At 43.5% G+C, this 21936-nt stretch overlaps 1 protein-coding gene across 2 annotated transcripts in view; it reads left to right on the forward strand.

The window, feature by feature from the left end:
* CREB1 (cAMP responsive element binding protein 1) overlaps positions 1–21936 on the forward strand; it is an 80603-nt gene that overhangs the window by 12250 nt on the left and 46417 nt on the right. For both annotated transcript variants that reach the window (XM_029068747.1, XM_029068746.2), the window contains exon 2: positions 14248–14369. In XM_029068747.1, coding sequence (XP_028924580.1) covers positions 14256–14369 — 114 coding nt within the window. In that variant the 5' untranslated portion in view covers positions 14248–14255. The remainder of the gene's footprint in view (positions 1–14247; positions 14370–21936) is intronic.

Raw genomic sequence — 21936 nt, forward strand, 5'->3', positions numbered from 1 at the left:
GTCCCTGGCATATAGTGTTTAAATGCTGTAATTGTTGTTGTTATATTTATTGAGTGCTTACCGTGTGCGGGGCATTGTACTAAGTACTTGGGAGAGTACAACACAACAATATAGCAGACATTCCCTGCCTAGATAAGTGACAACTCATGTACATATCCCCTTCACCTTCGTCCTATCTGTAAATTATTTTAGTGATTGTCTTCTCTGCTACTCTTCAAGCTCCTCGAGGTAGGGATCCTGTTTATTGTGTACTCTTCCAAGCGCTTAGTAGAGTGATCAGCGCACATGCACTCAGTGAATACTATTGATTGATCAGGAGAAAACAATGCCAGGGGCTGCAAACACTAAACACAAGAGCAGAACAAGAGACGACCTTATTGTGCGGCCTGGCCTGTAGATCCCACATTGGCCTTTTTCATCCACATACTCCCTCAGAGCTGAACCTCATGTCAGTGGTGTCTTTGGAGAATACGAAGGCCAACTCTCTATTGCCTGTTATCCGTATATATGAAATGATTGATCCACCTTCATTCACTCTTTCCTTGCCCCTCATGACTTCAGTTCTGTCCCTTCTGAACTGGAGACTTTCCAGCTGAAGAATTGTAATTCTTTCTGTTGAATTCTTGAACCCAACCCAATTTCCTCATTTTAAAGTATATATATATATGTATATATATAGCAGCCCCTCCTAAGTGATTTTAGCATTTGTGGAAATCGTTGTTTTTTCCTCTAGAGTATGGAAGGAAAAGAAGGCTGCCCACCTTGCTTCAGTGATTGTGCAGCTCAGGTTGGAGAAGGGAATCACCTGCGCCAAGAAATCTTGATCCAGACAATACCCAAGCGGGCTGGGGTATTATCTACCAGGGCCTTGGATCTTATCTCTCAGGTCCCTCGACTTAAACTTAGGTTTTCTAGAAACAGTGCTTTCCTTCCTTGCTCATTTTGAGTGCTGCTCTTCAAGACTTAGAAGGAACTCCTGGTTCAAAGAAATCAAATACTTGGGAAAACAAGTGAGGGTACTCAGAATTTGAAGGGAGATTAGGCAAATAAAGTACTTAAAGTGTTAAAGTAGATATGATCTTATTGAATTGCTCGCTTCCTCCTTCACCTAAATATAAATCATTCATATATATGTCTCAGGGTTTTGGGATCAAAGGAAAAACGCTTCTACAATTGGAGTCTTCAGAACTGCGGCCAAGTGGAGATTTCTCTTCCAACACCACTCCTTTTCTGCCCTGACAGACCAGGAATAATTTTCCCTATTTTGTCTTCTATATTATATTATTTTGCCCTATTCTGTCTTATGTAAGTGGACACTTTTCCAGATGTTGAAGCACATGGAGAGGGCAGCAGGGAAACATTATCAAGGGAGATAGGGAGAAAGGGAGGTTTGAAAGGCAGAAGCGTTGCATTTTCCATTTCAGTTTCTACCAGTCACTGAGCTAGCCCCATAAACAGCAAAACCCCTAGTTCTTGGGGCGGTGGCAGGTGGGGATGCTGACTGCATCCATACCAGTTTAGAGCTGCCATGGACGAGAGTGCTGCCAAGGCTGTGAACCGGGTGGCAGGCTGAATTTGTCTTGTGGGCATATTTGCCCCCTCCCATGCTCATATAAGCAATCTGATATTTATTGAGTGCTTGCTATGTGCAGAATGCTTTATTAAGCATTTGGGAGGAGATGGAATAAGTAAATACGATCCTTGCCCTCAAGGTGCATATCTGCCAGGAGGGCTTAGAGTCAATTATACCTGCTGGTGAGAAGAAATGAAAAAGAAAAATCGGATAAGTGGCACCTTCAGTTTAGTAATACAACTATTAATCAATGGTATTTGAGAACTTACTGTACTAAGTGCTTGGGAGAATATAGCCTAAAAGAGTTGGTAGATGTGTTCCCTGCCCGCAGTCAGCTTACAGGCTAGAGAGGGAGACAATAATTAATATGAATAATAATTTACAGCTATGTATATATGTGCTGGGAGACTGAGGGTAGGGAGAATACCAAATGTCCAAAGGTCCCAGATCAAGTGCATTTAGATGATGCAGAAGGGAGAGGAGTCAGGGAAAAGAGGGCTTAATTGGAGAAGGCCTTTTGGAGGGGATGTGACTTTAATAAGGCTTTGAAGTGGGGAGAGTGATGGTCTGGTGTATATGTAGGGGGAGAGAGTTCCAGGCCAAGGGGAGGACGTGGGAAAGGTGTCATTGGCAAGGTAGATGAAACAGGCACAGTGAGCAAGCTGGCACTAGAGAAGCAAAGTGTGCGCTGAGGCAGGAGGCAGGGAGGTCAGCAAGGAGGAAGATGGAGTAAGATGATAACTTGAGATATGAGAATAGCTCACTGTTTATGCAAATACATATATAAATTGTAAAGAAACCTTAGGCAAAAACAACACTTATGGATTTTATTCTGGATATAACCCTCCAAAATATCCCAGCACAGTTTACTGCCCTAGCTGGTTCTTTTCTTTCTTTTCCACTGACAATTTAAGAGACAATAAAAGCAATATTTCACTTTATTTGAAATTGAAACGAGTAGTTATGTATCTAAGATAAGTAGTTGTTTGCCAAGGTGTCAGTACAAATGCTTGGAAAGCATGAATATTTATAATAGTGAAATAGAAAACTACTGGGATAAGAAATTAAAATCCTGAGAAATAATTTTCCACAAATTGAGGCATTCTTGAGACATTCTTAGCTATTTAAGGTTTTTCAATTCCTAGCAGACAAAGAGGAAAAAAGGGTCTGAGACACTGGAGTTCCCTAGATTTTCCAGAAAATAATTCCAGGCAAGTGTTAAAGAATGTTACCCACATTACCTCTATTTTTCTGGAAGGAAGAACAAACTAGTGGAAAAAAAAGTGTATCCTGATTACTGTAAAATTACTTCAAAGTCAATGAATCAACTTTTGATTAATTTCCAAGACCTCAGAAGTAGAACTTAACGGTTTTAGGTTTAGGTCACTAAATACATATTTTGCATAGATATATTGATTCACATTCCAAATCATTAGATTCAAATCATACCTTGCTCAGAATCTTAGTGATGGAGATATGAATTGTTGAGAATAAATGCACCTGTGAGTAATTCTCTCCAGAGCACATTTTTTCAGATTTCTGAGGATGACAGGTGACATGGCTTCAGGCAACAGGAATTTCATATTCTGGGAAAATAATTAGATATTCAGAAGCCTTCCTCAGTAAAAACAAAGAAATAAGGGCTAACTTGTTACTGTATTTTTAGAGGCCTCAGTTTCATCTGTTAGAAAACAAAATCATCAAATATTTTGGTGCCTTCTGAGAACATTACATTTTAGGAAAGAAAAGTTGAATGGACAATTTTATATGAGATACAGTTGACCAGCATTGCCTTTCACTTTAATTTTTAGTGACTTGGATGCTGTATGAATTTAGCATTCTCATCTCTAATCACTATCAATTAATCCTATTTACTGAGTGCTTACTGTGCACAGAGCACCGTACTAAGCGCTTGGGAGAGTATGATATAACGGAGTTGGTGGACATGTTGCCTGCTCACAAGGAGCTGACAGTCTAGAAGAAAAAGCATTACTTTGCAAGAAAAAGTGTCACATGATTATGTGAAACAAAGTTAAACCATCTGAAATCAATAGAACTTAGTGATGATGATAATTTTAGTATCGAGCTCTTACTATATACCAAGCACTGTGGTAGATACAGTACAATCATGTCGGACACAGCCCTATCCCACATGGGGGCTGTCAGTCTGAGAGAGACCAGGTATTGAATCCCCATTTTACAAATGAGGAAATTGAGGCACAGAGAAGTTTTGATTTGCTTAAGGTCACACAGCAGGCCAAGAGAGGAGCCAGAATTAGAACCCAGCACTGAGAAGCAGCATTGCCTATTGAATAGGACTTGGGTTCTATTCCCAGCTCTGCCAATTGTCTGCTGTTTAACCTTGGGCGAGTCACTTCACTTCTCTGGACCTTAGTTCCCTCATCTGTAAAATAAGGTTGAAGACTGTTGACTGGGGACTGTGTCCCCATGTGGGACAAGGACTGTGTCCAACCTGATTAGCTTGAATCTACCACAGCACCTAGAACAGTGTTTGACACATAGTAAGGGCTTAACAAATACCATTATTATTATTATTATTATTATTAATAACTCAGGTCTCCTGACTTGGAGGCCTGTGTTTTTCATTCATTCAATCATATTTATTGAGTGCATATGCTGTGCAGAGCACTGTACTAAGCGCTTGGGAAAATACAGTATAACAGTGACAGTCCCTTCCCTCAACTAGCTCACAGTTTAGAGTGAGGGAGTCAATCAGTACAATAAAATAAAATGGCAGATGTATACTTAAGTGCTTTGAGGCTGGGAGGGGGGAAGAGCAAAGAAAGCAGGTCAGGGGAATGCAGAAAGAAGGGAGTGGGAGATGACGAAAAGTGGGGCTTAGTCTGGGAAGTCCTCTTGGAGGAGATGTAACTTCAATAAGGTTTCGAAGCGGAGAAGAGTGGTTGTTGGATTAGAGGAAGGAGGGCATTCCAGACCAGAGGCAGGATATAATAATAATGGTGGTATTTGTTAAGCGCTTACTATGTGCAAAGCACTGTTCTGAGCGCTGGGGGGATACAAGGTGATCAGGTTGTTGCACGTGGGGCTCACAGTTTTAATCCCCATTTTACAGATGAGGAAACTGAGGCACAGAGAAGTGAAGTGACTTGCCCAAAGTCACAAAGCTGGCAAGCGGCAGAGCTGGGATTAGAACCCATGACCTCTGACTCCCAAGCCCGGGCTCTTTCCACTGAGCCACGCTGCTTCTCTGTCTGTGGGTTAGGGGTTGACAGTGAGACAGATGAAATCGAGGCACAGTAAGAAGGTTAGGGCTAGAGGAGGGAAGTGTGTAGGCTGGGTTGTAGATGGAGAGAAGTGAGGTGAGGTAGGAGGGGGCAAGGTGAGTGTTTTAAAGCCAATGGTGAAGTGTTTTTGTTTGATAAGGAGGTGGCTGGGCAACGCATTGGAGTTTTTTGAGGAGTGGGGTTCTGTGTCCAGAATGTCTTTGAGAAAAATGATCCGGGCAGCAGAGTGAAGCATAGACTGGACAAGGGAAAGATAGGAGGCTGGGAGGTCAACAAGGAGCATGATGCAGTAATCCAGGTGGTATAGGATGAGTGAGTGTAATAATGTGGTAGCAGTTTGGATGGAAAGGAAAGGGCGGATTTTAGCAATGTTGTGAAAGTGGGAACGACAGGATTTGGTGACAGATTGAATATGTGGGTTGAATGAGAGAGAGAGGAGTCAAGGATAATGCCAAGGTTACAGGCCTGTGAGACATGAAAGATGGTGGTGCCGTCTACAGTGATGGGAAAGTCACGGGGAGGGCAGGATTTGGGTGGGAAGATAAGGAGCTTTGTTTTGGATATGTTAAGTGTTCTTTCCACTGGATTGTTGTGATTCTAGTGCCCCACTGAAATTTGATTTGTAGGAAACTTTGATAATGGAGGGTTTTGTTTCATCTGCCAATATGACGGCCACATTTTCTTAACGTTTATCTTCAAAAAATCTCAACTCGAAGTGGCGCTTCCCCTTGTACATAACTGTATATGATACTGTAACAAAAATTACAGCTCTCATTTTCATCTGTGTTCATAAGATTAAAGGTCTATAAGAACAGTTCTTTCAATTGAATAAAAATGTTTTCAAGTGCTTTAATAAATTTAACATACTGACCTTTAAACCATGGATTGAATGTGGTGTCATCTTATTCCAAACAGTGTCTCATAGTGACAACACATTACCTTCCATAATATAGATTCTTACAATATCAATGTTTAGTTATGAAGTAGGAAATTCCACATTTTAACAAAGCAATTTTATTTTTTTAACTTGCATTTGCATCCTCTGTCCACCCCTCCCTCAGCCCCTCAGCACTTACATACATACTCACAATTCATTTATTTAATGCCTGTCACCCCCTTAGACTGTAAACTTGTGGACAGGGAATGTGTCTACTAACTGTTATATTCTACTCCCCCAAGTGCCACAGTGTTCTGCACACAGTAAGCGCTCAAGTACGATTGATTGAGTGACTGCTGTGCACACAGTAAGCAGTAAATATGATTGATTTTAGTTCTTCAAAGTGTATGCATTAAGGAAAAGTTGTGGGTTTTATGCTCTTGCGGGGGTTGGGAGGGGTGCAAACTCAGAGACCTCTTCAGAAGTAATCTACATAGAAATATTTGGTGAGTTACATAACTTTCACCCCTTTTCCCAACAAATCTCAGAACCAGCATCTGGAAGTTAAAGTGGGGTGAGTCTTAGAAGCCAGATCAAGTGTTCAAGCATAAAAGAGGAGTTCACTTATGGCATCTGTGATATACTAAGGCACCTCTCACAGAATTAAAGTATCAAAATTAATGAAAGATTAGTTAATGTTTATTTAGTAGTTAAAACTTTTATTTTGCCTCTTTGTCGGCCTGCCATTTGACTGTAGCTAACTAACCTAAAGTAAAGATTGGCTCATCTAGTTACTACTTCTGATGGGCTTGAGGATTGCTCCCAGGTGACAGTTGTAAATTGAGCAGAGAGAAGAAGAGGTGGGACCTGGATGGTGGGAACTGGATGCCAGGAGCTGGGGAAGTAGTGGTGGGGTGAGCCATGAGGGACTGACAGAGCTGGGCTCTGAGCAAAGTGGGTAGATGGGGGAGCTAAGGTGGGTGGGGAAGAGAAAAGATGATGATGATGAAAGGCACATAGGTAAGACATCATTAGCCACAAGAGTCTAGATCAGACAGTTACCCTAAAATTAATAATTGCGGTATTTGTTAAACGATTACTATGTGCCAGGCATGGTAATAATGCTAATTGTACTATTAAAGTGCTTACTGTGTTCCAAGCATTGTGCTAAGCACTGGGCTGGATACAAGCAAATCAGGTTGGACACAGTCCCTGTCCCACATGGGGCTCCCAGTCTCAATCTCCATTTGGCAGATGGGATAACTGAAGCACAGAGGAAGTGATGTGACTTGCCTAAGGTCACACAGCAGACAAGATTAGAATCCAAGTCCTTCTGACTCCCAGGCCTGTGCTATATCCACTAGACTATGCTGCTTCCCAGGCATGCAGATAAAGTGAAGGAGCTTTGAGTTAAATTTTGAGAAGGTTGATTCTCTAAAAGAACTTTAAGAAATATGAATTGAAATTGATTGCTGACAATCACAGCAATATAAAGACTGAGAAAATCATTTTAAAGCAGAGAAAAAACCATAGCAGCCATAGGTCTAGGAAGTAGCCCAAACATCATAATCCAAACAGAATATTTGCATAGCAAGTGTGAAAAGGAATGAATATCACATATTGAACTTTTAAGATTAACCTATCAATGTACAGAGCTGTATAGGAATACTTTCTGATTATGAAGGATAACTTTTGTTAAAAATAAAAAAACCCCTAAATTCCCCAAGTGTTGGTTCCTTTAAAGTTGGCACTCTTCAAAGTGCATACTGCTGTTGTATCTATTTTAAACAAAGACTCAGGATCAAAATTATGGGCATTTAGGAGAAAATGATCCCTCAAATTGGATAGATTTAAAAGATAATCATGCAGAGCACTGTACTAATTCTTTTTTTTTAAAAAAATGGTATTTGGTTAAACGCTTACTATATGCTAGGCATTGTACTAAGCACTGGAGTGGATACAAAATAATCCAGATTGGACACAGTCCATATCCTGCATGAGGCTCACAATCTTAATCTCCTTTTGACTGATGAAGGAATGGAGGCACAGAGAAGTCAAGTGACTTGCCTGAGGTTACACAGCATTCATGCAGATGTATTTGTCAAGCGCTTACTGTATGCAGAGCACTGTACTAAGCGCTTGGGAGAGTACAATATGACAGACACATTCCCTGTCCATAAGAAGCTTACCATCTAGAGGAGAAGATGGATATTAATATAAATAAATTATAGACATGTACATAAGTGTTGTGGGCCTTGGTGGCCCCTTCCAGTTATCGCCCTATCTCCCTCCTACCCTTCCTTTCCAAACTCCTAGAACGAGTCATCTACACTCGCTGCCTTGAATTCCTCAACTCCAACTGTCTCCTGGACCCCCTCTAATCTGGCTTCCGTCCTCTCCACTCTACCGAGACTGCCTTCTCAGAGGTCACTGATGACCTCCTTCTTGCCAAATCCAACGGCTCCTACTCTATCCTAATCCTCCTCGACCTCTCAGCTGCCTTGGACGCTGTCGACCATCCCCTTCTCCTCCACACCTTATCTCACCTTAGCTTCACGGAATCTGTCCTCTCCCGGTTCGCCTCTTATATTTCTGGCCGTTCATTCTCGGTCTCCTTTGAGGGTTCCTCCTCTCCCTCCCTTCCACTAACTGTAGGAGTTCCTCAAGGGTCAGTTCTTGACCCTCTTCTGTTCTCCATCCCTACTCACTCCCTTGGTGAACTCATTCGCTCCCATGGCTTCAACTATCATCTCTACACAGATGATACCCAAATATGCATCTCTTCCCCTGTTCTCTCTCTTTCCTCTCAGGCTCGCATCTCCTCCTGCCTCCAGGACATCTCCACCCTGGATGTCTGTCCGCCACCTAAAACTCAACATGTCCAAGATAAGGACTGAGCTCCTTATCTTCCCTCCCAAACCCTGTCCTTACCCCGACTTTCCTGTCACTGTGGATGGCACTAACACCCTTCCCGTCTCACAAGCCTGCAACCTGGTGTCATCCTTGACTCTGCTCTCTCATTCACCCCACATATCCTAACAATCACCCAAACCTGCTGGTCTCACCTTCATGGCATTGCCAAGATCAGCCCTATCCTCTCAGTCCAAACGGCTATCGGGCTGGTACAAGCTCTCATAATATCTTGGCTGGATTGTTGTGTCAGCCTTCTCTCTCATCTCCCTTCCTCCTTTCTCTCCCCACTCTAGTCCATTCTTCATTCCGCTCCCCGGATCATCTTCCTACAGAAACGCTCTGAACATGTCACTCCCCTCCTTAAAAACCTCCAGTGGTTGCCTATCAACCTTTGCACAAAACAAAAACTCCTCACTCTTGGCTTCAAGGCTCTCCATCACCTTGCCCCCTCCTACCTCACCTCCCTTCTGTCTTTCTACTGCCCACCCCACACGCTCTGCTCCTCTGCCAGTCATCTCCTCACCGTCCCCCGTTCATGCCTATCCCGCCGTCGACCCCTGGCCCATGTCCTACCGCTGTCCTGGAATGCCCTCCCTCCTCACCTCCGCCAAACTAACTCTCTTCCCCTCTTCAAAGCCCTACTGAGAGCTCACCTCCTCCAAGAAGCCATCCCAGACTGAGCTACCCCCTTTCCCCTCTGCTCCCCCTCTGCCCTCTGCTTCTCCTTCTTCCCCCTTCACCTCCCCTCAGCTAAGCCCCCTTTCCCTCTGCTCCTCCCCCTTCCCCCTTCACCTCCCCTCAGCTAAGCCCCCTTTCCCTCTGCTCCTCCCCCCTCCTTTCCCCTCCCCTCAGCACTATGCTCTTTATATATATTTTTATCACCCTATTTATTTTGTTAATGAGTTGTACATCCCCTTGATTCTATTTATTGCTATTGTTTTTGTCTGTCTCCCCCAGTTAGACTGTAAGCCCCTTATTGGGCAGGGATTGTCTCTATCTGTTGCCAAATTGTACATTTCAAGTGCTTAGTACAGTGCTCTGCACATAGTAAATGCTCAGTAAATACTATTGAATGAATGAATAAAGAGGGCAAGTCGGGGTGATGCAGAATGGCGTGGTAGAAAAGGAAATGAGGGTTTAGTTATTGAAGGCCTCTTGGACGAAATGTGCCTTCAATAAGGCTTTGGAGGTGAGGAGAGTAATTGTCTGATATGAAGAGGGAGGGCCTTCCAAGCCAGAGGCAGGGCGTGGGCGAGAGGTCAGCAGTGAAATGGACAAGATTGAGGTACAGTGAGTAGGTTGGCATTCGAAGAGGGAAGTATGCCAGCTGGGTTGTAGTAGGAGAATAGCAAGTTGAGGTCGGGGTGGGGGGCATGGTGCTTGATAGCATTAAAACTTATGATAAGGAGTTTCTGTTTGATGTGAGGTGGATGGGCAATCACTGGAGGTTCTTGGGGAGTGGGAAAGCATGAACTGAACATTTTTGTGGAAAAGTGATCCAGGCAACAGAGTGAAGGATGGACTGGAGTGGGGAGAGACGGGAGACAGGGAAGTCAGCATGGAGGCTGATACAGTAATCAAGGCGGGGTAGGATAAATGCTTGGATTAACATGGTAGCAGTTTGGATGGACAGGAAAGGGTGGATTTTAGCAATCTTATGAAGGTAGAACTGACAAGATTTAGTGATAGATTGAATATGAGGGTTGATTGAGAGACAGGTGTTAAGGATACCTCCAAGGTTATGGGCATGTGAGACAGGAAAGATGGTGGTGCTGTCTATACTAATGGGAAAGTCAGGGGAAGGACAGGGTTTGGGTGGGAAGATATGGAGTATTGCTTTGGCCAAGGAGAGAATTGGAGGGGAGGAACTGGAGGCAACAGGTGCAAGGAGTTCTCCAAACTGAAGGAGTTTGGAGAGGAATGGTAGAAGTGAGATGGGGTGATAACAGAAGTGCGCCTTGGGGTCAAGGAGAGCTTTTTTAGGATAAGGGAGATATGCAAGATCCTCCCTTTCCTCTCCATCCAAACCACTACCACGTTGGTACAGTCACTCATCCTATCAAGACTGGATTACTGCAACAGCCTCCTTTCTGAGCTCCCAACATCCTGCTCTCCCCACTTCAGTCTATACTGTATCTACCGCCCGCATTATCTTTCTACAAAAACATCCTGGGCATACCACCCCTCAAAAATCTCCAGTGGTTGCCTATCAACCTTAGTATCAAACAAAAAACTCCTCACTCCTGACTTCAAAACTGTCCATTACCTTTCCCCTTCTTACTTCACCTCCCTTCTCTCCTTCTATATCCCATCCTGCATACTTCTCTCTTCTGGTGCTAACCTTCTCCCTGTGCCTCGTTCTCACCTGTCCCGCTGCCGACCCCTGGCCCTCGTCCTACCTCCTCAAATCCGCTAATCACTCTTTCCCTTTTCAAAGCCCAACTAAAGGCTCGCCTCCTCCAAGGTGCCTTCTCTAAGTCCCCCTTTTCATCAGCTCCCCCTCCCCTCTGCATTAACTTGCTCCCTTTGCCTTACCCCCCTCCTCCCCACAGCACTTATGTATGTATATGTATATATCTATCAATTTATATCGATGCCTGTTTACTTGTTTTGATATGTCTCCCCCCTTCTAGACTGTAAGCCCGGTGTGGTTAGAGATTGTCTCTCCTTATTGCTGAATTGCACTTTCCAAGGGCTTAGTACAATGCTCTGCACACAGTAAGATTGAATGGATAATGATAAGCATGTTTGAAAGCAGTGAGGATAAAGCCATTGGAGAGTGAACAGTTGAAGATAGCTATCAGGGAGGGAGTAAGGGAGGGGACTGTGGGGGGGGGGGGTGGAGTGTGAGAGAAGGCAGGAGATCTCTTGAGATACTGCTGGGAAAGATGGGAGAATTGAAGAAAGGGTAGGAGGAGGAAGGAACTGGAGAGAAGCAGGGGAGATTTTAAAGGAGATCACACTTGAAGGTTTCAGTTTTCTCAATAAATATGTGGCCAGGTCATAAAGGCAAGAAATGAGGGAGTTAAAGATTGAAATAACTGTCTAGGGCAGTGGGCGTGAAAGTCAATAAAGATGGAGGGATAATATTGAAGTGATATTTCAATATAAAAATGGAAAAATAATAATGCTTTACCCTGGTTAATACCCTCAATTGGTTTCATGAATATGGGAGTGTTAATAATAATGTTGGTATTTGTTAAGCGCTTACTATGTGCCGAGCACTGTTCTAAGCACTGGGGTAGATACAGAGTTATCAGGTTGTCCCACGTGAGGTTCACAGTCTTAATCCCCATTTTACAGATGAGGGAACTGAGGCACCGAGAAGTTAAGTGACTTGCCCAAAGTCACACAACCGACAGGTGGCGGCGCCGGGATTAGAACATATGACCTCTGACTCCTAAACCCGTGCTCTTTCCACTGAGCCACACTGCTTCTCGAATGAAAGAGCACTAAATGAAATATGATTGCCCACAGAAAGTAATGTAAAGTGCGTTTGCTAGATCAAAAATTGAAAAAAAAACACACTTTGAGTGTATTAAACAGTGGAAAATTGGTCAAACCCATAATAGATAATATCAGTCAATCAGCATTTATAGAGTGCTTACTCTGGGCAGAACTAATTCTTTTGTATTTTATGCTCCCAAATGTTTAGAACAGTGCTCTGCACATAGTAAGTGCTCAGTAAATATACCATTGACTGATTGCAGAGCACTATACTGAAAGCTTGGGAGGGTACAATACAGCAGAATTAGCAGACAGGTTCTCTGCTCCTTATGATTTTATAGTCTAGAGGGGAAGACATATTGATATAAATAAAGAAGTAGTTTATAATATATAAATTAATATTATAATATATTTGTTGTGGGGGTGGGGTGAATATGAAGTGTCCAAAAGTCACAGACTGAAGTGCAGACAATGCAGAAGGGAGAGCAGGACCGGGGAAAATAGGGCTTAATTGGGGAAAATGTGACCTTTAATAATGCTTTGAAGGTGGAGAGAGTGGTGGTCTGGCGAATGTGGAAGGAGAGGGAGTTCCAGGCAAGGGAATGATGTTGGAAAGGGGTTGGCAATAAGATAGATGAGATCGGGACAAAGTAAAGTAAGCCAATGCTAGAGGAGCGGTGTGTGCAGGCTGGACTGTGGTAGTAGATTAGTGAGGTGAAGATGGGATGAACTGATTGAGTGCTTTAAAGTCGATGTTTAGGAGTTTCTGTTGGATGCAGAGGTGGAAGGACAGCCATTGGAGGTTCTTGAGGACGTGGACTGAACGTTTTTGTTGATAAATGATCCGTTCAGCAGAGTGAAGTATGGCTTGGATAGGGGAGAGACTGGAGGCCAGAAAGTCAGTGAGGAGGCAAATACAGTTGTCAAGAAGGGGATAGGATAAGTGCTTGAATCAGCATGGTAGGAGTTTAGATGGAGAGGAAAGGGTGGATTTTAGCCGTGTCCTAAAGGGAAAATTGACAGAATTTGGTGACAGATTGAATATGTGATTATATGATCAAATAGAAATATAAATATAAACTAATGATGAGAGAGAGTGAATTAAATTTGTGCTTAAGTGTGTAAATGAATGTCATCTTTCACATTGTATTTAGTAAAAAGGCACTCTCTACCAATTGGCTGGAAATGTTTGTGCTAGCAGATCTGCCATTATCTGTTCTAAATTAAAGTAATAATGTTGGTATTTGTTAAGCGCTTGCTATGTGCCGAGCACTGTTCTAAGCGCTGGGGTAGATACAGGGTAATCAGGTTGTCCCACGTGAGGCTCACAGTTAATCCCCATTTTACAGATGAGGTAATTGAGGCACAGAGAAGTGAAGTGACTTGCCCACAGTCACACAGCTGACAAGTGGCAGAGCTGGGATTTGAACTCATGACCTCTGACTCCCAAGCCCGTGCTCTTTCCACTGAGCCACGCTAGTCAGAGTGCTTCAAAGGGATGGGAAAGAGAAGGTCTTAAAACAGGGTGAGCTTTGTTTATCTCCGAGTTTATCTCTGAGCTTGTAAATCTTCGAGCTGCATTCAAGTTCAATAGCTTTATTGCTACTTTGGTATTTTCAGTTATTTACTTTTATGGGGATACTCTTCATATTGCTTTTGCTTCTGACTAGATGTTTTTAAGAAATAATTCTACCTGTTATCCTTGGAAGTGTGGAATACTGTCTGATTTAGCCCAAGTTAATTTACAGAGTATTACTATCAGCTATTACAAAAGTGAGGTGTGATTGGTGATTTTGGATAAAGACCAGGAATTTTTGGAGACATTTTGATGGGTGTCTTTAATGAAATTTTATTATTGGTCCAGAAAGCATGTTATTTTTCTCATTCATAATTTGCCATTTCTGTGTTCTGGAGCTTTTAGGTAATGACCAGATCAGTAAGTGGATAAAAGAAGGACAGGGCATAGTGATGTTTTAGGCACATGATGATTTGGGACTAATTTCTTGGGAATAATAATTAAGGGATATTTATTATGCAATTGTGATGGCATAAAGTACATGTAATGAGCCTGGAAGTAATAATGGGATCTTGTCGTACCCTTGTTGAGGTTCTTTAGACTGAAGGAATGGCACAACCAAATATACTCACCGTACATTTCACTATTACTGTAGGTAACTAAATGACCATGGAATCTGGTGCAGAGAATCAGCAGAGTGGAGATACAGCTGTTTCGGAGGCAGAAACTCAACAGATGACGGTACAGACACAACCACAGATTGCAACATTAGCCCAGGTACAAAATGATTGTGGCTAATCACTTTCCTATTCAGGGTTTTCACCTCAAAGGGCTGCAAGTTATGATTGGATCATTTATTTTGTGTGACTACAAAGAAGCAGAATTAGTGGATGTATTCATCCTATTAATTTTTATATGTAGCATTTTAAACTTGAAATTTTCACCGTCATGATTGTGTCCTTTCCTGCTTTGAGGAACTACCAATAAAATGCAATTCACTGCATAAACTGGGAGTTATTTTAAAATCTGGGGCAGGACTACATGTGAAATGCTTATATTGTATCTACCCCAGTGCTTAGTACTGTGCTTGGCCCATAATAAATGCTTAACTATCATTATTGTTACATTTCAGATATTTTTAAACAAAAAGAAAATTTGGATTTTATTTCAGTTTTATTTGAAAGAGGATTCTCCAGGCCCAGATCCCGCTTCTGAAAGGCCATTAGGCTGGCCAGTGCAGCATCACAAAAAAAACAGGCTCAAAGATACATGTGTATGGCTTACAGTGTGCAAAGCATTCATGCTGGGTGAAAATACACAGGCGGGAATTAGGCACCGTCCCTGTCCCATGAAAGCTTATGGAAGATAATTCATTTTGGTCCAAATCTACTTCAACCTAATAAGGTTGTTCTAAATTGTCCTCGCAATTGTCCTAAAGCCTTTGCATCACACCCCCATCCCCATGTCCATGTGACAACTGAGGCAGCATCTAAGCTACAGTGGAGGAAGGCCAAGTCTGAAAATTAAAAAAAGGGACACGGAAGTGTCATGACAGGGCAGTGGACAGGCCAGCTGCAAACTGAATAGATTTATACCGGATGGTTGGGCATTGATGGGGGGGTGGGGGGGTGAATGTGGAGGTGAGGAGGGGCAGGCTGTTTCAGCCTCTGAGGTGGGAAAGGATGCAGGAGGAGAGCACCAAGGAGAGGAGGAGAAGGATGAAAAGTAGTGGAACTTCCTGTAATATGGAGAAGGGGGGAAAGGTGCAGTGAGTAAGGATTCGCCAATGGTAACAGACAACGTTGAAGCGGACAAATTGAAGCAGAGGTACAAGGCCTTCAGATGACAAAGACAAAAATCCAAATTTTTGTTTAAAAAAAGGAATAGAAACTAATTCCCCACAGAAGATGCCTACCTCACTCTTTTCCTCAAGGTGTTTCCGACATGGGAAGTAGTTCCTTCCAGCTGGAAACATGAAATGTATTTCTTTAAAAAAAATAAAATAAAACTGGCTAGACAATGTCTCAACTGATGCTAATCATTTTTAAACAACAAACTGAAATTGTAGAGATTCAGTATCAAATGAGCCAGAATATGGCTTGAGAATTATAGCAGCACATTTTTTTGGATTCACAGAATTAGATTATTAAATGATTTGGGGTAGATTTCTTACATCCATTTTGTGTATATCATTACGATATCATTAAAAAACCCCCCAAACCCTCCAATATTACATAATCTCCTCAATCAGTCAAGGGTATTGATTGAGCATTTATGTGTAGAGCACTATACTAAGCCCTTGGGAGATCACAACACTTCTGCCTTAGATACTACGGGACCTGGTACAAATTAGGTACGAGCTAAATACATTTTCAGCCCCGCTGTTGGTGCAGGGAAAGAGCTCCCCTCCAGGAATCAGAAGACCTGAGTTCTTGTCTCATTCTTCCTGTAGCATGCTAGCATGGGTGGAAGCTGCATGTGCACTCTGTGGGTGGGCTGGACCCCTGCTTGCCTACCTATTCACTTGTTGCTCTTTATGCCCGAGGGGGATTATGCCTGCTAAAATAGTGCAAGTGGGGCTGTGCAAACCAGCCGCACTATAATCCTTCCCTCTCTGCTGGCTCTTGGTTATGAAGTTTCAGGACCGAGGATCATCTACAGAAGAGTCCGTCATCAAATACTGTTCTGTCTCTGAGGTTCTATCCCATGAGTCCTTTAAGTCCCATAAACATGGTCTTTTTCAATCATTGTCTTCAAATTTTTCTGAAAATACTTGCATTGTGTATTTTGATGTCACCTTCAAAGGAAGCAGCATGCCATAGTGGTTACAGCATGGGCTTGGGAGTCATGCATTCCAATGCCATTCCACCACTTGTCTGCTTTGTGTCCTTGAGCAAGTCACTTAACTTCTCTGTGCCTCAGTTACCTCATCTGTAAAATGGGGATTAAGACTGTGAGCCCCAGGCGGAACAGAGACTGTGTCTAATCCAATTTGTATCCACCCCAGTGCTTAGTACAGTGTCTGGCGCATACATAGTATGCACTTAAATACCGTAATTATTATTATACTGCTAATTGTGATGTTGACTAGCTGAGACTCAGTGAAACCTTCAAGTACTTTTGTAGTAGGTTGTTTCCACTCTGTCCTTTTCAACTTTCTTTTGCTTTGCTTCTGTTTTTACATGCTCCATTTTGAAGTCTATCTTGTTAAATTTTTTATCTCTTATTCAGTGCACCCACAAAAATTTGCTGAAAAACCACAGACATGCATGCATTCATTCGGACATGCTCAGGCATGAAAAATAAATACGGCTCCATTCAACAGCTGCAGGGAACCCAGTTGCTGCCAGGGAGCTGGCGTTTGCTGGAGAGAAAGCCTGGTGCGATTTCCCATCCCCCCATGGATTCTGCCAGGCCAGAACCTCAGATATCAGACAGGTGGGCTACAGGGAAAGGTGAAGCCCGGAGCCGGTTCTGGCCCTGCCCAGCAGGGCTCCATCATCCCTTAACTCGTGCTGGGATAGAACTTCTTCCTGCATTATTGGTTGGGAGTTACTGGGGTTGGAACCTTTTCAGCTTGGGTCTGCACTACCATCTTTTGCCCATCCTCAGGTCCTGCTGGGCTAGGCATGATCTCATCATCTCAAAATAAATGGCTTATCTATTACCCCACCACCTCTGGCTTTTCCATTCCAACCTTCTAAACTGCCACTTCACTCATACCCTCCATCTCTTAAATTCTGTCCTCACCCCCTATATGAACTCCTGCCTTAGAGCCGCCCAGCCTGTCCCAGGCAAACTCACACATCCTAGACTCTCTGCCAGCCCCTCCATCTCTAGATACTGAAATACACATCCTGGACCCTACCATCTCCACCACACTCACTCACTCTTCACTCTCTTGCCCTCTCCCCCTGCATTGCTCTCACCACCATCACCTAACACCAAACCTCAGCCCTGAATCACTGGCCACGGTCCATTTCCTCCACTTCTGTGCCCATGTGGCCAGAGGCAGTTGATGGTAATCCAGGTTCCTAGCCAGCTTTTGCCATTAGAAATTAATTTTGTCTTATTACATTCCAATTCAGTTTTTCTGTTTAAAAACTCTCCACTTCCTACCCCACTGATTCTCGTAACTATGCTCCCCACCAGATTTTCCAAACTTTTAACTCCCTCTTGATGCCCCCATCCTCATCCAACAGAGCAGGTTGGCCTAATGGAAAGAGTGCCAGCCTGGGATTCAGAAGATCTAGGTTCAAATCCTGGCTCTGCCACTTGTCTCCTGTGTGACCTTGGGCAAGTCATTTAACTTCTGTGTGCTTCAGTTTACCCATCTGTAAAATAGGGATTAATTCTGTGAGCCCTCTGTGGGATGGATTGTATCCAGCCCAATTATCTACTCCTGTGCTTAGTACAGTGTCTGGCACATGGTAAGTACTTAACAAATACCACAATCGTATTGTTGTTATTAACCCCCCAAATGATGTCGCTAGCTATTTTTTTGGTAAAATTGAAACCATCAGGCATGAAGCAGTGTGGTATAGTGGGTAGAGCACAGGTCTGGGAATCAAAAGGACCTGGGTTCTAATCCTACTCTGCGACTTGTCTGCTGTGTGACCTGGGGAAAGTCAGTTAATCTCTATACCTCAGTTGCCTCATATGTAAAATGGAGACCCTGTGAGCCTTGGGTGGGACCTAGATGGTGTCCAGCTTAATAATAATGTTGGTATTTGTTAAGCGCTTACTATGTGCCGAGCACTGTTCTAAGCACTGGGGTAGATACAGAGTAATCAGGTTGTCCCACGTAAGGCTCACAGTCTTAATCCCCATTTTACAGATGAGGGAACTGAGGTACAGAGAAGTTAAGTGACTTGCCCACAGTCACACAACTGACAAGTGGCAGAGCCGGGATTTGAACCCATGACCTCTGACTCCCAAGCCCGGGATTTTTCCACTGAACCACGCTGCTTCCCCAAGTTCCCCAAGTTAATCAAGTTAATTAAGAACTTGATTAACTTCTATCTACCCAGCACTTAGTACACTTCTTGGCACATATAGCATTTAACAAATACCATGGGGGAAAAAAAAACCTTTTCAAAATCTCCCAGTCACCCCCGCACTACTTTATAATCTGTCCCCTTTTTTCTCCCATTTTCAGGTGCTTCTCAGGAGGAGGTTTCTAATTACTCTATTAATCCACCCCAACTACCTGTGACTCAGATCCTGTTCTTCGTTCACATCTTAAAATCAGGAGCTCCCACTGTCCTCTATGCCCTTCACCAGTATTTTAAACTTCTCATTCTCTGACGGCTTCTTCTTCTCTGACTTCAAACTTGTGTCAAATTTTCCCGCCACCTGTCATTCAGGGACGGGTTTGAAGGTCAGTGTGGCGAGAATGAGTCAGAAAGGTCGAGTCATGCCAAATTTATTCCTCATGTCGAATTGAACTTCCCTCTCTGGAGGAATACATTTATTTTTTGTTATTCACTTGCAGTGAATTGAGCTTCCCTTTCAGTTCAATTAACTAACTCTTATTTTAGTTTGATGTTCTGTGCCTTGTGAATCGTTCCCTATCAGGAGAGCTACACTTAGACGTTACCTGGACATGACAAGCACCAAGCTCCAACCCGTGAACGCTTCCCATTTGGGAGGAATACATTTATGTGTTACTCGCATATGGTGAAGCACCTAGTTCCTGCCCATGAATACTTCCCATTCAGGAGAAATACACTTGTGTGTTACTCACACATGGTGGAACATCTTGCTCTCGCCCACAGGCAATCAGCACTTAGAACAGTGCTTAACATATAGTAAGCTCTTAACAAATACCATCATTACTAAACGATCCAGTGGGACACTCACCAGTCCCATAGCCCCTTACCTGGTGCAGAGCTAACATCCCACAATCACACTTCCCCCCCCTCAAAGCCCTCCTGAAGACTCATCTCCTCCAAGAGGACTTCCCAGACTGTCTCCCTATTCCTCAGCTCCCTCTCCCGTCCCCTTCACCCTGACTCACTCCCTTTGCTCTACCCGCCCTCCCCGCCCCCAGCACTTGTGTATATGTGTGCATATCTGTAATTCTATTTATATTAATGCCTGTTTACTTGTTTTGATGTGTGTATATATATAATTCTATTTATTTATATTGATGCTATTGATGCCTGTTTACTTGTTTTGATGTCTGTCATCTCCCTTCTAGACTGTAAGCCCATTGTGGGCCGGGATTGTCTGTCTTTATTGCTGAATTGTACTTTCCAAATGCTTAGTACAGTGCTCTGCATACAGTAAGCACTTAATAAATATGATTGAATGAATGAATGAATCCCCTGCCAAGGGCAACTGACAGCTGTTGTGATCCTCTGTGCAGAATGTGAGAGGTGGCGGATATTTATCACCTGTCCTTCAGGGCAGTTCAAGCTTCTGGATTCCATTTGTCCAACTCCCGCCACCCCCGTTCTTCCATACTCTATTTGGTTGGCACAGGGTAAGGGACACCTTCTTCTGCCATATAACTGGCCTGGGTTGTCTAGTGGCTTTGGTTTTAGGGGCGGTGTCCTGTCTGTGCTTCTGAGTTCCGCTTTGCCAGCTTGTGCAGTCACGAGATAGCATTTTAACCTTGAGATGGGTGAGTTCCCTGGTTCAATTTGCCACATCCCCTTACCAAAAAAATCCCTCTTTCAGTCCCATGGCCCCTTAATAATACCAGTTGTGGTATTCATTCATTCATTCATTCATTCATTCATTCATTCATTCATTCATATTTATTGAGCACTTACTGCACGCAGAGCACTCTACTAAGCGCTAGGGAGAGTACAGTATAATGATAGACACATTCCCAGAGAGCTTACAATCTATAGGGGAGACAGACATTAATATACGTAAATATAGAAATGTACATAAGTTCCGTGGGGCTGGGGGGGGGGGGGTGAATAAAGGGAGCAAGTCAGGGTGATGCAGAGGGGAGTAGGAGAAGAGGAAAGGAGGGCTTAGGGAAGTCCTCTTGGAGGAGATGTGTCTTAGAACCCAGGTCCTTCTGACTCCCAGGCCCATGTTCCACTAGGTAGTGCTGCTTTTCTCAACTGGGGGAATACAGGGTGGAAGGTTGAGAAAATACTACTACTACTAATAATAGTGGTGTATGTTAAGTGCTTACTATGTGCCAAGCACAGTTCTAAGCACTGGGGTAGATACAAAGTAATCAGGTTCATCACAGTCCCTGTCCCACATGAGGCACACGTCCTTTATCCCCATATTAGAGTTGAGGTGACAAAGGCACAGAGAAGTTAAGTGATTAGCCCAAGGTCACACAGCAGGGACATTGCAAAGTCAGGATTAGAAACCCATGTCCTCTGACTCCCAGATCCTTGCTCTTTCCACTAGGCTACACTGCTTCAGCACGGGCATCCGAATCAGAAAGCCCTGGATTCCAATCCTGGCCCTGCCACTTTGTCATGCTGCTCAATCAATCACAATTACTATGTGCGGGAAACTTCTACTGGCATATGGGAACATACAGTACAATGGAGTCGGTTGACGCAGTCCTCAAGGAGATTACAGTCTAGTGAGGGATACGAACATTAAAATACACTACGGCACAGAATGCAACTATGTATATAAATTCTGTGGGACTGGAGTGGGGTGAGTATCAAAATGCTTAATGAGTACACACCCAAGTATATGGGTGCCATAAAGAGGAGAGTGAATAGGGTGGGGAAATGAGGGGTAAGTCAGGGAAGGCCTCTTGGAGGAAGTGATTTTAGTAAGGCTTTGAAAATGGGGAGAGAGGTCATCTGTCAGAATGAAGAGGGAGGACGTGGGCAAGTAGCTAGATGGCACTCAGGTTAGAGCCTCGTGCCTCTCTGATCCTAGCCTCTGAACTCCAATGTGAATGGTAAGCCCTTAACAAATACTATAAAAAAAAAAAAAGCAGTTCTGCACCCTGCCCATCTTTACTTCCTAAATATCCTTCTCAAATTGGCAAGGGATCTCTTACCCTCCTTAGTCTCCTCTTCCCTTCCCAATCCTCCTCTGTAATTGGTTGGGTTCCAGGTGCAGGATAGGTCCCTGATGCTTACCCTAAGCCTTCTATTAGGGAGGAGGTTTATTAGGAATGAGTTTTCTCCTCTTCTGGAACTTCCAGTTTCTCTTCCCAACTTCCACCAAATATGGGGCTAGGTGGAGTGACCATCAGAGCCCTCATGAGTTTTTATAAAGTGAGAAGGTATAGATTTTGAAAGCAAGTGGAAAATCTCTTGAAAGTCAGCTGAGTATGAGAGAGTGAAAGGCGGGGAGGGTATGAGGTATCTGGTGGGGAGATTTTGGGGTGCTCACCTTTGCTGGG

Source organism: Ornithorhynchus anatinus, chromosome 7, assembly GCF_004115215.2.
Source record: "Ornithorhynchus anatinus isolate Pmale09 chromosome 7, mOrnAna1.pri.v4, whole genome shotgun sequence".
NCBI lineage: Eukaryota > Metazoa > Chordata > Mammalia > Monotremata > Ornithorhynchidae > Ornithorhynchus > Ornithorhynchus anatinus.